Source organism: Astyanax mexicanus, chromosome 3, assembly GCF_023375975.1.
Source record: "Astyanax mexicanus isolate ESR-SI-001 chromosome 3, AstMex3_surface, whole genome shotgun sequence".
NCBI lineage: Eukaryota > Metazoa > Chordata > Actinopteri > Characiformes > Acestrorhamphidae > Astyanax > Astyanax mexicanus.
Window position 1 is genome coordinate 28,885,324 of NC_064410.1, and position 16,533 is coordinate 28,901,856.

At 34.6% G+C, this 16,533-nt stretch overlaps 1 protein-coding gene across 1 annotated transcript; it reads left to right on the plus strand.

Annotated features, from left to right (window-relative positions):
- Positions 1 to 270: 270 nt before the first annotated feature.
- On the plus strand, positions 271 to 15,254 carry LOC103026331 (uncharacterized). Its single transcript, XM_049476295.1, has 17 exons — positions 271 to 347; positions 584 to 731; positions 832 to 936; positions 1,164 to 1,256; positions 1,619 to 1,675; positions 2,765 to 2,848; positions 4,114 to 4,206; positions 5,672 to 5,767; positions 6,626 to 6,718; positions 8,811 to 8,897; positions 11,868 to 11,966; positions 12,183 to 12,332; positions 12,442 to 12,540; positions 12,629 to 12,721; positions 13,265 to 13,351; positions 14,745 to 14,834; positions 15,098 to 15,254. The coding sequence occupies exons 1-17, from the start codon at positions 299 to 301 to the stop codon at positions 15,177 to 15,179; spliced, it is 1,605 nt and encodes a 534-aa protein (XP_049332252.1). The 5' UTR covers positions 271 to 298; the 3' UTR covers positions 15,180 to 15,254.
- The last annotated feature ends 1,279 nt before the right edge of the window (positions 15,255 to 16,533 follow it).

Consider the following 16,533-nt stretch of genomic DNA (forward strand, 5'->3'; position numbering starts at 1 on the left):
TTAACCTTTGGTCTGATTAAGTTTCTGGTGATACTATCTCAGAATGTCATTTTATGGAAGTCTGATAAATATTTGTAAACTCTTATCAGGTACTTGTTTGCCTGTGTGGAGCAACATGACCAGACCAGACCATAAGAACCCTTTCATCTTGTAGTGAGTTTGCATCATGGGGTTAAACAGAGTAAATGTTACATAATCTAAACAAGCTCTTTAAATACTCGTTTTTTTCACCAGCGATTTTATTGATTCTGATATTCTGCTAAACTCTTGAGTCTGTGTTCCAGTCAGGTCCTTTAATATGAAGAAGCTTTTGATCATCGTAGCCCTCACGGGACTCTTATCTTCTGGTAGGTTACCTTAAATTTATGTATTGTGTTAAATTTCCACAAAAATGTGCAGCAAAGAAACCTTTTAAATATATATAAAACATGTTGTAGGACATCTTTCCCAAAACAGCACTTAATATACAGCTTTAAACAGGCTGATTTTATATGTTTTAAATGATGTAAAAGAACTCTTTACTTTTGTAGGAATGTTGATGTTAAATGAAGGATGTTTAATATCTGAATGTATCTGTCTAAAGGAGCCGAGAGCTTTAAGGTTTCACAGAAGGACTATGAGAACATTGATCAAATGTTGGAATTTGGGGTTCAGGTTTTCTTGAACTGTTTGGACAAAGTTAAAGAGGCCACTGAGAAAATGATAAAACATGATATGATAAGAACAAACAGGTAAAGAACAGCAGGACTGAACCAAAATCCCACTGCATTTACTGGATTATGAGAAACATGATCAAATAATGATTTCTTTTTTTATTTAATTCTACTCCAGGATTGCGATTCAAAATAACTGGAATTCCTTCAAAGAGACAGCGAATAAAATCAGTGTTGAGGAAAGAGGTAAAGATGTCCAGGATGATTTAGTTGTAGCAGCACGGTGAGTCCAGCCTGTTAACAGTTACAATAAATAAAGTTAAAGCTTAACTACATGCAGTGGTGCTTTTTGCAATGTATTAAATTGAATCTGTTCTTTTAAACATTTTTATAATTAGTTTTACAGCTAGGTTTTGGGAAATGTTTTTTATTAAGTATGAAATTATAAGAAGGTTAAATATTTCGTTGGTAATTCAGGTCATTTTGTTGTATTTATTTAATTTCTCACAGCACTGTTCGAAGGCTGGTTCTCTTCTACAAGGATGATGTCAAAAACATGATCCATTCATTTGCAACAGAGAGGAATGTCCCGATATACCAACCGTAAGCTCTGATTTCTGAACCATTTCTTTTTGTATAAAAGTCATAGAACTCTGTATAAATAGTTTAATAATGAACCAGTATGATGAATTCACTTACCAGAGTAATATAGTGAGACTATTGGATTAAATGTATGGGTTGTTAAAGATTACCTGTTGGATTTTTGTTTTGTCTTGTCTTCATCTTGGTCTGACAGGTTTTATTGATTGGTTTGTATAGTTTGTTTTCATTTGGTGGTATCCTAAAAGTGTGGAATAAGACTTTGATGTCCCCAAATATTATATTAAGGCCAGTTAGAAATGCATTTTTTACTGCTTTTTTTTGCATTTCTTAAGCTAACAATTCTGTTTCTGAATGCCTAACAGAGTTTTGATCCTGTTCAAAGGAACGATTGAAAAAGCCAAAGTGAATGAGGCCTGGGGGTAAGCATTTTTAAATTATTATAATTAACTGCAGGGTGAATTACCATAATGTGGGTCTCTGTCTGTTGTGGAACACTGATGCTCTGTTTGGTGTAGGTCTCCCCTAATAAATAAAAATCAGTTATATAACTATGGGTTAACACAACTGTTGTTGCATTTGATTAAATTACATTAATCTTAGATCACCACCTTATATGAAGATCACACAAGTTTAATGAAAGCATTTAGACTATGTTAATGTTTGGGCTGTATAGCTTTAATCAGGATGGGTTTATGATGTGATAATATCAATAACATATTAATGAAAAACTATTTTAGAACAGTATGAATTGTCTAATGGGTTACTAAAAGTAATTCAATTACATAAAAATGTGTGGTGGAGGATTAACTGCTATACACTGACTGATATATAAGCGTAAAGGCCAATTTATACTTCTGTGTCAAACCTACGCCATAGCCTATGATTATCCAGTGAGAGCGCGCTACGCAGGGGAGCGTGTTTATACTTCTGCATGTGTGTATCAGCCGCACTGCGTCGCTCTGCAATTTGAACCACGAAGGAGGGAATGTGCGGGTGAGAGCACGAGGCCCATTGGACCAATCACAGCTGCAGCTGTCCGCGTCATGTGATGTGTAGTAACATTTTCAGGGAGGTGCGCATCAAGCTACAGCATAGGGTACACTGCGGTGTAGGTTCAACTCAGAAGTATAAATTGCCATTTAGTGTTAAAAATAATTTTAGATATTTGATGTGATAGCAAACTGTATTCAATAACTTGGTGAAGCTGCATTTCTACATATTGTTCTCCTAAATGCCATCCATACCTACAAGTCTAGGTTTTGTATTATTTTTACTGTCTCTTGCTTAGAACTGTTATGTTGTGAGTGTGATCTGCACTTATTTGGACACATCCTGAGTATTTCATAGAGATACTTAAAGAGATTTACAGTAATTTATTAACTATTTCAGTCATCTAAATGGAGCTAGGTGGTAAAGTTTCTCACGTTAGGCCGATTCACCCTATAAGGTTTACCTAGAAGTATGATTTTTTTAGTAACATCTTATTTTTTTTATTCTGTGTCTTTTAGCATTTTAGCTACAAACTATTTTCCTGATGCTCCACCAATTCAAAGTGAACCCCTGGAGTTTCTCTGTTACCTGCTCTCCACTAAGTAAGAGTGCAACACTGTTCCTGAACAGTCAAACATTCTACTACTTCAACATACTCTGACATACACTCACGGTTCATTAGGTACTATGTGCAATGTCCATACCCATCATGATTTGCACAATTTATCAGAGCAGCTATATCAAAGCCTTTACACAAGAGCAGCATGCAATAACTGTAAATGTACAAAGTGTGAATCTACAGTAGGTTAATATCAATATGAATTGTCTCACACTGTAGTCCTTATTACCAGCTTGTTAACAGCAAGAACATAAGATGCAGATAGACATAAGATGATTTCTTCTCCAAAACCCAGAATATACAAAGACTAAGGGCCATATTTTAGTAAACTATGGATGAACTGTCAACCGTGCATCAAGCAGCTTGATTTAAGGCGTGTCAGTGTTTAACTAGTATCATGAGTAAAAAAAAGAAAAAATATGCCTTGCTTGTCTCGAGATGCACAAAAGGAATGAACTAATTCTCTTAATTAATCATGAGTGTGTTTTGGGCGTAACGAAAAAAATAAATCAATCAGCGTGTCACTTGCTCTTACCTTTAAGGGTGTGCTCTGACTTTGGCAGATTGCTCAGCTAAGGAAACCTACCTGCTTGTTCATGCTGTAAAGGTGTTTGAGCAGGTCATTTATGGAAACAGTAATTTTAATTAATTTTGTTTTTTGTTTATTGTTGAGGTAAAAGTTGTGTTTTTGCACTGCAACATATCTGTGTGTGCGTATTGATCGAGTATGTGTACATGCTGAGCGCACACGGCACACCTGTGTTGCCATGATAGGTACAGATATCTGATAGTTGACTGTTGTCATGTTTCAAATCCACCACAAATATAGCAATACATCAGAAATACAGACCACCACGCCCATCAGTGTAGATATATTCTATTTAATTGATGCAGGCATGAAATTTGATTGTTGTCGGGGTGTAAGGTAGCAATGAGCATCGCGATATAAGACTAAAACCCAAAAACACAAAGATGAAAGAACTTGGGAGGAGTTTCAAATAGTGTAATGAGCAGAAATCTCCAAAACAGCCAAGGTGCACCCAGTTTCAGAAAGGAGTATTCTGTAGATCCTTTAGCTTCACCTATAATATATACATCCTGTTATCAGTAAACACATTGCTGTACTGTAATATTAACACAGACAACCAAACTTTTATATTAGAAATATTTAAAACAAATTTTTGTTTGTAATTTGTTAAAGTTACAGATTTAAAGTTAAAAACTTGCCCTTTTCTTTGCTTCTTACAGCGTGATGGAAACAGTCATCGTGAATGTTCTTAAGTATGGTGTGGATCTGATGACTGAAATGAAAAAGATTGATTTAGATCAACTCTCTGAAAGGTAAGAAACTAATATGTAAATTACTGAATTGTATGATAATATATATATAATATACAGTCAGATCCAAATGTATGAGAAGTGATACTGTTTTTTGCTTACATTTGAAAGGTTTAACCAAAAAAGGCTGAAAAGTATTTAATCAATTAACTAATACACTGTTACATGTCCAGGTGTTACCTGTTTCTTTCTTTCTTTCTTTATTTTGTTACATTAAGGTTTAAGGATATCAAAGGTCTAGAATTAGTGTTGAATATGCATTTGGTCAATGTAGTTGGTTATAGAATATTTTAATACTTTTAATATAAATGAAAATGTAGGTGTGGTCAAAAAAGATTAACTTTAGAAAATTAACTAAAGCAGATGAGTAGTTCCTTACCATTGGTGAGGAAAAAGTCAGTCACAACATCTAGTCAACTCAAGAACACTCTGGATGAGGTAGACTGTCAATGCCTATAAATTAGGGAATCACTGAAGTAGTTAAATGAAAATGATTTACTTCAAAATACAAATCACTGACATTTTAGTTCAGAAAGATTAGATTAGACTGATAAAATTTGCTTTCACAATAGGAAAAAAAAGGTTTATTTGATTTGCGCCAATAATACAAAAAGTAATCCATAAATTTGAATTACACACCTTAAGCAAACATTTGAGATTATACTTTGTGGTAAAACTGAAGGCAGCTGCAAAATATGGCCTAGTAAAGCATGCCAATTAAGAAAATTCAGCATTTGGGGATGTCCATGGGTTCCATTCTTCAAAATATGTTAGTTTTGGCGAATAACTTTTAAGCCTGTAAAAATGGTGGAACTTTGTAAACATACTTTGTCTGTAATACACCTTGTGTAAATAGAATGATCACTAAGTTCACTTATTGCAAACAGTACTGCAAAATGTGTAGAGTGAAGTTGATATGTACTCTTTGTGTAAAAAAAAGTTTACGTAGTAAAAACTGTGCACTTGTACAAAAAAGCACACAACAGATTACATGTTGATATCATTTTAATTACTTCATTTTATATTCTTAGTGGTGATTTAAAGCTGCAAAAATACTAAACAAATGTCTCTGACAAATACATACAAACCTGACTACATATCGTCACTGTTCAATGAAAAACACTTATCTCCAAAACAACAACAACTTTACAGGAGAGAGAAAACAAATTGTAAACTTTCAATGGAAGTCAATGTAAAAAGAGTTTATTTCAGGTCACTTTGAAGAGTTTCGATTGGTCCGTTCATCAAGAAATTATGTTGTAAACAAAAAATTTACAAAAACGGAGATAAGTGTTCTTCATTGGACAGCAACGATATGCATTTGTTAGCACAGCACTTGCATTTCTCATAAAAAAGGCACCATAATTATGAGTTTAATCACATGTTTAATTGCATTTAATTAAGGGTCGACAATTTCATTTGATGACCTCATGTTCTTTGTAAGCATGGTAATGTCTGTGTCTTAAAGGGTGTTTACCGCCATGGAAAATTTCTCTGAGAAGTACGAAGAAATTAAGAGACTTGAGCGTGAGAAAGAAAATGATACATTAGTTGTGCTAGTAAGGTAAGTATTTTTATCAGATGTATTTAATATTGTGTTGTAAACTTTCTCTGTGAATTCAGGAGAGAATCTGAAAGCCCCATCTTCACCACACAGTCCATATTTAGTGGAAACTACAACCCAGTTCATAACCATTTGCTAAGAGTAGACCACGCCTAAAGAAGTAGAAAAAGAAGGGGAGGGAACTCAGGGAAATTTGGGCTGGAGTTCTGAACTGCGTGCTTGAAGAAGCGTGCAGTTATATCCTCCCCCTTTTTATTTAATAAGAAGTGGAAGAGTAGAAAAAGGGGGTTGTTGGGGTGGAGGTGGGTTGCGAACTTTCTTCACGAGAGGTAGTTAGTAGGGCAGGTATTTATAGGGCGGTTGATTGATACAGGGTGGAGTTAGAACGGGCGTGGTCCTTTTCCCAAACTTTTGTTATTACATAACATCATTTAAGTTATTAACCATACTAGGGTTTCCTGAATTATTGTGATGAAACACATTTCATCACTTCACCAGTGTCCTGTGAATAAAACAAAAACATAAATATAACAACCATCACCTGTAGGATACATTCTAATTAAATGCTCTTCATCAGCATTAATTAAATGCTGTTCAATGGGTTTGGAATTGTAGACATGATCAGAGTACGTACAGTTCAGCTTTAATAAATGGAGACATTGCTTGGAAGTGTTCATTTAAGCATTAAGAAGAAGCAGAGCTGATAATTCTAATAACCCATGTTAAATTTCAGATATTTTTGAATGTGCTGTAATTAGATATTATCTGATCTTTTTCATTAACAGAAACTGAGCTGCCTAATAACAAAAACTAACAAATAAAGCTAATGTTGCAATTTTCCTCTGTTGTATCACACAGTTCTTTGACTAGAACGGTCGTTTTTTACTGGGATCGATTTCTGAACTCTACAGATACACCTTTATTGGAGACACAGTATGAAGACATTAAAAGGTAAATCAACCATTCAAACCACACTTTTTTAAATGGGAAATATCCTACATAAATCACAAAGTACCATCATTCCTTTTATATCACCCTAGAGTTTGGATGGGATAGTGACATATTTTAGTATATACATGTCTTGTTGGATTATTTGTGTTTTATTTCTGAATATTGATGCCTTCATGTTTGTTTTTTATTGTGGCCACATGACTGTAAATATTTGAAGGTTAAACTCATGTTGTGGCATAAATAACACAACAATTTCTTGACTATTATTAATATTTTGTTCTAGAAATCAGGTCAGAACTTGTTATATGGAATTTAAATATTTTTTTAATGCATTTGAATGGTTAAATGGTTGAAACAAAGCGGTAGAAGCAAATAATACTCTTTTAAAAAGAGCTAGTTTTATCTCCACTAACCCAGCACACCTACATTCTATAAATAAGGTGACAAACCAACAGATTCACACACACTGTCCTGTGATGATGCTGTCAGGAAGTTCAGTGTATACGTGTATGTTTCACTTAGAAACTTCGTGAGTTTAAGGAAAAGACAGACTGCTGTACTTTCATTTTATATATATATATATTTTAAGTTGCACACAAACATAAAGTACAATGATAGTGCCATACATCACAGTCACATACAAAAACAACACTACATCGTCTCTGAGGGTCTCTAACCAAGATATTTCAGATAGGTCCCCCAAAAGCTCTTTAACCTCTGGCGTATATCATAAGTGAATTTATTAAAGGGAAACAGGAACATCAGCTGAGAGAGCCATAAGGTCAATGATGGGTCTTGTTTGGAGGATCAAAGCAGCAAAATACACGATTCTGAAATAAAAACCTGTCACAAATAGAAATGAAAAATGTCGTCAAATTTAGCATTCTGCAAGTACAATCAGGGGCACATAGCAAACTTTGTGCCAAAAATGTCCTCCATTAAAGAGTGCACTGTGATTTAAATTAACTTCAGGTCCAAAAAGAGGGAATACTGTCCCCCTTATCTAGAAGAGCTTTAAAGACTAACTAAACTCCCTGATTTCAGCTCCACCCTCAGCTCAAATTTAAAAACGCAAAAAAAATAAATAAATGTAAGCAATAGTTTGAGAGGGGCACTGAGTGATGTATGGGTTTAGTGTCAGGAAGGGAGAGCTGATTGGGCGGAGCAGTGTGCCTCTGATAGCAGTGAGACACAGACTTATGGACATCACCAGGGGGCTGATTTGCATATTGTGAGTGTCCACATACCAAAGTACAAATATCCTCGCCTATAGCACAGTTGAATGACTGCAATAAAACAATTCTTAAAGGCTAGGAAAGGTTTATAAAAAATAGGCAAGACTAGCATGTTTCAGATCTTTTACACATTTTAATATTTTTTGTTAAATTAAAAATATGGTTTAGGGTTTAGTGCCTCTCAAATTTCTAATTTGAATTATCTGAAAAAATCTGATTTTGACAGACTATACCCTTCAGATTTTGGCCCTAATTTCAATTTCTCAAGTGTGGCAAAAAGAAATGGCCACTTAGCCTGGTTGAAGGCTTTTTTCTGCATTAAGCAACACAATAAGGGCGGGGTGTATCAAGAAAATCCACAATATTTAGTAGCAAGATTAAATTGTCAGAAGCATATCGCTTTGTCACAAAGCCAGTTTGGTTGATATCTTTGCCAGTACTGTCTCCAACCTGCGAGCAAGTACAGTACCTTAACTAAAAGTTTGCAAAGTTTGTCAGTACCTAGCAGATTTAGTGGTCTGTAAGATGCACAGTCTTTACCATTTTTCAAAATTAAGCAAATTGTTGCCCTTTTCCAAGTTTCAGGCAGATCGTGATAAACAGGTAGAATTGGGTGAAGCTCAGGCCAATAAGTTTTGAAAAACTTGGGATTTGTTGGAAGGCATGGCTTGCAATGCTTGGAAAACCTCCTCAGGAGTGAACTCAGCATTTAGATCAGTCCTGTCATCCTCTGATGTGGCAGAGAGAGATAATAAATCAAGCATTTTCTGATTTTTAAACCTGTTTTTATAAGGATTTTTACCAAGTTAAAGAAATATACTGTTGTAATTCCATTGCATTGTGTTGTATTCACACAGGAAACTTTCTGAGCAGAATCTGGGGGAAACAATAGAAGAACTCCTAAAACCAATTACTGAATCGGATACAATAAAAGATGTTGTACGGTATGTTATTCTTCATCATTTACATGCAGTTCCTTTTTTCCACAATTTATCCTACAAAATTAACATTTTTGTTTTTGTTTTTCACTTTTTGTTTTTTGTTTTCTGGCACAACATATTAAGCTACTGATACTCATTAAATAAGACTTGTTACAACATAAAAAAAGATTGAGGACAGCTGGATTCATTTATTAGAAAATGTTATAAGGTCATAAATAACCACCAACGTTTGAATGATATTTGCTTTGTCTTTTACATACCTCACATTCATAGTTTTGTTAGCATAGTATATGCTTGTTAATGTGCTAAAGTATATGCAAATATTATCAAAGGCTCTGGTAGAGAAGCAAAGTCTTTTCAAAATACTATCCCAGATAATATTCCAGTATGACAATAAAGATAGATCTTTTTATAATACAGAAAGATGAGAACATGTTGAGGTCATATATATTTGATTTGTCTGGCGACACCAATATTCTTAGCTATTTTTTTTGTGAAATTCATGCAATGTGATTTTTCTAGATTAATTTCTTGTTAAAAAATAATTGGCATAGTGGAAACGAGATGTTTGTTCCAGCGTCTAGGTCAGGCTGCAGCATAAATAAATGAGTTGAACATATTTAAAAATTCTCACATTAAACCGTATAGAAATTGAACCAAAGGGTAGAGAACAAGAACTAGAGAAGACAAAGAGAAAATGAACAAAACAAAACTAAACTTATACAATTAAAAGGATCGCTGCCTGCAGCAGCTGTGATTGGCCAGGCAGTATAAGGGGAGCTGAAAGTGAGCATTGTGACTGTTTATCAGTTCATCAGTGGTCAGCATCCTAATAAAAGGGATCATCTGTTTAATTTCCCCAGTTACTGATCCTTCTCTCCTTCATTAGTCCTGCTCCTCTCCTCGATTCCTTCTCACTTCTGCGGTAGAAGAGGTGCAGTAGGAAAGGAGAAGGGTCAGTTTACGTTAGATTCCATTTCAGAAAAAAAAATAGGAAACCTGTTATCTGTTATGTGATTTCAGTTTTTAAATATATAAAAACAAACAGGAAGCCACCCGTTATCCGATTTCTGATTTTACATACATATTGGGAACATGAAATAAAAATATTTGCCTCCTGTTTTTTTTATGTTAGTGTTCCAGAACTGAAGCAGCTCAAGCTTTTTTTTTTTTATTAATTCTTATGTGGTGTTTTGCGATCTGTATGAATTTATTTGCAGGAAATCCAAGCAGCAGTGTTTGCTCTTGGCATCCTACCTATCTAGAAAACTGACTAGGTAGCTAACACTAGCTAATGGTTTTTTAATGTTCCTGACAGTCTTTGCTTGATTGAATGTGGAAATAGTTCTTAAATGCCTCATATAGAATGTAGTTGCTTTATTTCAGGCATTTTATCTAGCATTTATACAGGAGGTAGCTAGTACTAGACAACAAATCTGTTATTTGACCTTGTCATTTTTATTTTGGCTGTTACACAAGTGAACAGCATTAAAACAATATTAATACCAACAATAATAGTGTAATAATAATAAAACTGCAGTGATATAATAACATATACTGTTGGGGGTTTGGGGCAGCATTTTTATGTATGACACTAAAGTACAGGAAGAGGCTTGAGCTGCTTCACTTCCATGGCAATATAATAAAAGCAAAATAAAAGCAAAACAGGACAGATCAATTGAAGGCAAGTATTATTTTTTTTCTTATTCCAAATTTTATATGTAAAATCAGAAATCGGATAATAGATGGTCTCCTGTTCTGTGTGTACCCATTTTAAAAGCAAAAAGCAAACAACCTGTGGTTTCCTGCTTCCTACTTTTTTTCTGAATCGGAAACTAAATGGCCAAAACATACACTGACTAAAGAGGAGGAGAGGAGTAGTATCAAGAGTTTCTGGGGCGCCGAGTGGTCCAGCGGTCTAAAGCGCTGCCACTATGAGCAGGAGGTCGCAGGTTCGAACCCCAGCTCTGCCGACGTTAGAGGGAGCAAAATTGGCCCTGCTGGGAGGATAGATGGCGCTCTCTCCCCACATCACTCCTACGGTGATGTCTGCAGCACAGGGCTGATGTGAGCTGATGTACCGGAGCCGAGCCGCTGTGCGCGCTGGCTGCTCGGTAATGCTCCATCAGCAGCAGCTCGAAAAGACGCGGTGGCTGACTTCACATGTATCGGAGGAAGCATGTGTTAGTCTTCACCCTCCTGGTGTGCTGGGGCATCACTAGTGATAGGGGGAGTCCTAGTGGGTGTGTTGGGTAATTGGCCGTGTAAATTGGGGAGAAAATGGGGAAAAATTAGAAATAAAATTAAAAAAAAAAAAAAAAAAAAAAAGAGTTTCTGGCCACAGCCAGGGAACACAGAGATCCAGGAACACACCACTTCCTGTTGCTGTGTCATTTTAAAGGCTGGTTCCCCCTGGTGGTGACCAATCATATTTATTTCCAGTTCAGCAATTGAGTGATCATCCACAGTCCACAAAATATATGTATGTGATCAAACTGTTATAGGTACACTGATAGTAAGGTGTCAATTCTTTTTTGCTTGGAGTAAATAGCTTGTAAGAGTATTTCTTGATGTTAACAGATGTATCAGCTTCAGTATTCATTCAGTATTAATGGTTGGTTATTATGTTTTATTTTCCTCAGTTATTTTACCATTTTACTTTGAGTGTTAACAGAGTAGTCTGAGAATGTTTGGTAATTTGAAAATAAAGGTTCATATATATATATATATATCACACTGTTTTGTTGTCACACACATTTGTTTTTCATTTGATGATAATGTCTTAATTACCTTGATTACTCTATTTAACATTACTGCAGAGCTTTTCATTTTTTGTGATCTTTTCACATATGATATTTGATGCAATTTTCCCAGTTTCTTGTTTACAGCCTAACCTCTGTCTGCCAGTTGTGAGAAGCTGAAAGTGATTACATTAATCTGTTTGTTTAAAACTACATTTGTTTTTTTTTTCAGACTTCACGTTGAATTCTATGATGAATTTTATCAGGCTTTTGCCTGGAGCACAATTTATTTTGCTTATGGAGAATCCGACAGGATCACGAGGACTCTTTGGTAATATCTTTAATGGTGTAATGTGTTTACAGTGCAACTCAGATATGTGTTTATAACCTTTAAGTGTGATGAAAAATCTTGTGTGTGTGTATGTGTGATGTAAATTAATTTATATTCAGATTAACATCATGGTCCTTTTTGGATTTTTGTTCTATATATTAATACTTAAAAAAAAAAAAAATTTAATTCATATTGTTTCTGTTTAACATTTTACAGGACTGGGTTCATGTCTGCTGTTGTTAATTCATACCCCATTTATGAAAAATTGAGTGAAATGGGTGTGTTTTCTACGATGAAAAAACAGTACTTAAGAGCTGTGGATGTTGCTGTTGCTCTGGCAGGCACTGAAGAGTTTCAGGCTTTTAGGTAAGCACTAATTCTACTGATGTTGTAACGTATAAGATCATTGGAAAAAGCCACTGTCTTGACATTTATAATTGTACTTCATGATTTTAATTTCTGGTTATTTATTTAGAGAGGAGTATTTTGAAAAATGGAAGTCATTCAGAGAGGAACTCAACAGACTTGCTAGTGAAGAGAGAAGGAAACCAAGTTATGTATTTCCACAAATACGGTGAGTTTACGTGTACTTTATGTGTTTTTTTTGTGGTTTGTGGGAAGATAATATTAATTAGAGATCACTTTTCTTATCTACTCCACAGAGCTTCTATTCGAATGTTCCTGAACAAATCTGAAGAAATGGTCAACAAAATCAACGCAGAAATCGATGATAACACATTAACATCCCTGACAATGTAAGAGCTTTACTACAGTTACACACTACTTGCAATTTTTCTTCTGTTTTCATAAAAATAAAAATAGGATCCAGAAATCATATTATTTTAAATTTTGCAATTATATTTATGTTTATATTCTATATTCATTTAAGACGATTTATCAGGGTCAGGGTGAACTAATGATACAATTCTTACTTGACACGCAATAATATCAATACTGAAACATGCGTAGTGCATCCTGTGGGATCACACTGCACACAGCATAGTTGTTTTCTGTGCAGCTCCTCGTTGTTCTCTCTTGCCAAAACAATACACTCTTTTTCTAAAGAATGTACCTCTTTCACCTTAAAATAACAGTTTTACAGTAGCCATTTTGGTATCATTAAGTCATGCATCGTACAAAGAAGTATGCCAAATTTCAGAAATGATTTGTCAGAGTAAATATTAATAATTATAAAAAGATTGTTGTCCTGCTTGTTTGATTTTTTTTCATGCATGTTTTTTTAGGATTGTAGTTGAAGCAATGTTGATTAGATTATCTTTGTTTTGTTTATCATCCAGAAACTGGGCTTATACAAAAACCAACTGCATCGATAAACTACTGAACAAAGGAGCCATTACAAAGGATCAAATGGATGAAGCTGACAGGTGTGTGATATGTAAAAGATACAAACATTCATTTGAGGGTATCATACATTTATACAGTGGTGTGACAGAAAAGTGTTTGCCCCCTTCATGAATTACGAAGTTCTTATATGTTCTTATTCTTATAGATTTCAGATCATCAAACAAATAAAAAAAATACTTAAACACCACACAAGTAAACACAAAATGCAGTTTTTAAATTAAGGCTTTGATTATTAATGGAGACAAAAATAAAACCTAAAAGCTTAACTGTGGTTTATGTGGTTTAACTCAATTTCTGTAGCCACACCCAGGCCTTTCTTACTGCCACACTTAAATAGAATATACTGAAAAGCTACACATTATACCAATATCCAAAGAAATTCAGGAACAAATGGGAAAGAAAGCAATTAAGATCTATCAGCCTGAAAAAAGGTTATAAAGCCATTTCTAAAGTTTGAGGGGACCAGCGAACCATAGTGAAAGCCATAACCCACAAATGGTAAAAACTTGGAACAGTGGTCAACCTTCTCAGGAGTGACCGGCTGACCAACATGGTGGTGGTAGTGTGATGGTGTGGGGCTGTTTTGTTGCTTCAGGACCTGGAAGACTTGCTGTGATAAATGGAACCAGGAATTCTGCTGTCTATCAAAAAAGTCTTGAAAGAGAACGCCTGACCATTTGTTCGTGACCTCAAGCTGAAACGAACTTGGGTTCTGCAGCAGGACAATGATCTAAAACACACCAGCAAGTCCACCCCTGACTGGCTGAATCAAAACAAAATGAAGACTTTGGAGTGGCCTTTTCAAAGTCCTGACCTGAATCCGATTGAGATGCTGTGGCATTATCTTGAAAATGCTGGAATTATGCTGGAAAACCCTCCAGTATGGCAGAATTACAACAATTCTGAAAATATAAGTGAGCCCAAATTCCTCTACAATTCTGTAAAAAAAAAGGCTCATTGCATGATACCTCAAATACTTGTTTGCAGATGTTGCTGCTAAGTGAGTTAACCAGTTATTAAGTTTAGGGGCAAACACTTTTTCACACTGTCTTATGTAGATTAGATTTTCTTCTACCTTAATAATAAAAACCTTTATTTAAAAACTGTTTTAAATGTTTTTTGTTTGTTTGATGATATAAAACATTAAGGAGTAACAAACATGCAAAAAAAAAAAAAAACACTTTTGTTTCACACCAGTGTCTTGTGCGAGCGTAATAATAGCTAAGAATCAATGCTATCTTGCAGTCCAATTTTAACATGCTGCACCCAAAATAATTAGTGTAATCTTCACTGTTATTTTACATTTTGGTTGGGAAAATGATCTGGTTATTTTCGGGCCCCTGAGCTAAATAGACTTTAAGCAAAGCTTGGGTATAACAATTTTTTGTAATTTCCTGTTTTTTGGTTTTACAGAATCTTTATGGATGGTATTAGGGGGTTTTGTGGCAAATATGAAGAGCTGACTGAAGGAATGGATAAAGAGAAAGTTGAAGATACATTTAAGTAAGATTTGTTTTGATATATGAGTATATTATTAGTTTAATTAACATATGTAGTTGTAAATACATTTTATAACCAAGTAAACATATTCTAATTTTGGTTAAATTTAAGTGTGTTTAGTGCATATGCCACTAGGTAAATTTCAAAAGTAACCTATAAGAAGTGAATCTTGTTTTAATAAAGTCTTTAGTTGTCTAGAATTAAAGACACTAAGCTAAAAATTGAGTGGTTTTAAATTCAAGCAACATTTAATGTGTTTGTTTTAGGGCTCTGCTCAAGGTGGTGATGGTGGGACTTAACTTCATATATTCTTCACTGACTCAGACTTGGGACTTTGTTGCCATCTGATCAATCGGACAGGAAACGTTCATTCTAAATAATTGCTTGTTTTACTTGTTGAACAATAAAAAACTGTATTTGTCAGTATTTCTAATTTTGTTTTAAACTGTTCTCAAATATGTCAAGCATTTTAAAACAATTGGTTTTAGGGTAAACTGTATTTAGTAAAATACACTGAATCTGTGATGGGCTGCAATGATGGATTAAGGATGACTGACTTACTGAAAGATAGTTTGTGAATTGGTCTGGTCAAAGATAAATTATAACAAGGTCTAGTTCTAATCCCAATAAGGTACATAATGTCGCATTAATGTTGTTTAGAGAGAGAAATTAACATATTTTTCCATGGTAGTTTTAGCTCAGTCTGTAGTAAAGGAGATTAGTTTAGTCTCAATACTAGCCGCAGATATTGCATTATTAATTGCACTGCAAACCTTTTAACATTGTCTAAACTGGCTAATTCTTTCACTAAATAAACATTCAAGCTATCCATGGTATGGGACAGGGTGTCTCCTGCCAAATATTAACAGCTATATAACCCGACAATAGTCAAATCGATACAGAATAAAGATTGGTATTATGGTTGATGTGCAAGAACAAAATATATACTGTGAAACAGATGCAACACCAGCAACCATCTACCAGGTAATTCTGAGAAAAGACAGTTAACATGAAAGTCGGTAAGAGCAATCTAAATTTAAAAGACAGTATAAATCTTACATTGTGGTGATGTTTCAAAGAATGGCTTTACATCAATTTTACTTCACAATGTAGACAGTTGCTAAAAACAATTAATTTTAAATCTAAACATTTAGAAGGAAAAAGGTGCAACTTTTGAGGTTTCTGGACGCAGCCACTATAAGGGATTTACCATGTCTAAACACATAAAGTGTAATGAATTGACTTCACTATCCCACCCCAAAATGTCTTGCTTGGGGTCTTAAAAAATATATATATTTTTTTAAGTCTAAACTTACAAATACAACACATTCCATTCTTTATCAGCAAATAAGAACGATCCAATTGATCTCTTCTACGGAAAGCTCTTTTGTAACAGAAAAGGGGGTATCTGAGAGGTCTTGAAATTTTTGAGTTTACATTTCAGTTTACAGTAAAACAAACTTAACACTCCAATGTTTCTTTTTGGAAACACTGACCTGCAAACACCACACTCATCTACCAGCTACTCAAACCCAGCTGTAACAGGTGAAATCTCTTTAAGATAATGTTTACACATCTTTAGGAACAGAATGGGAAAGAATAAGAAAAGAAAAAAGACAAGAAAGGGGAAAAGGATGAGGAGAAGAACAAATAGCCAGTATGGATGAGATCGGTTAATTTTTTTCCGTTTTTAGGATGCTGG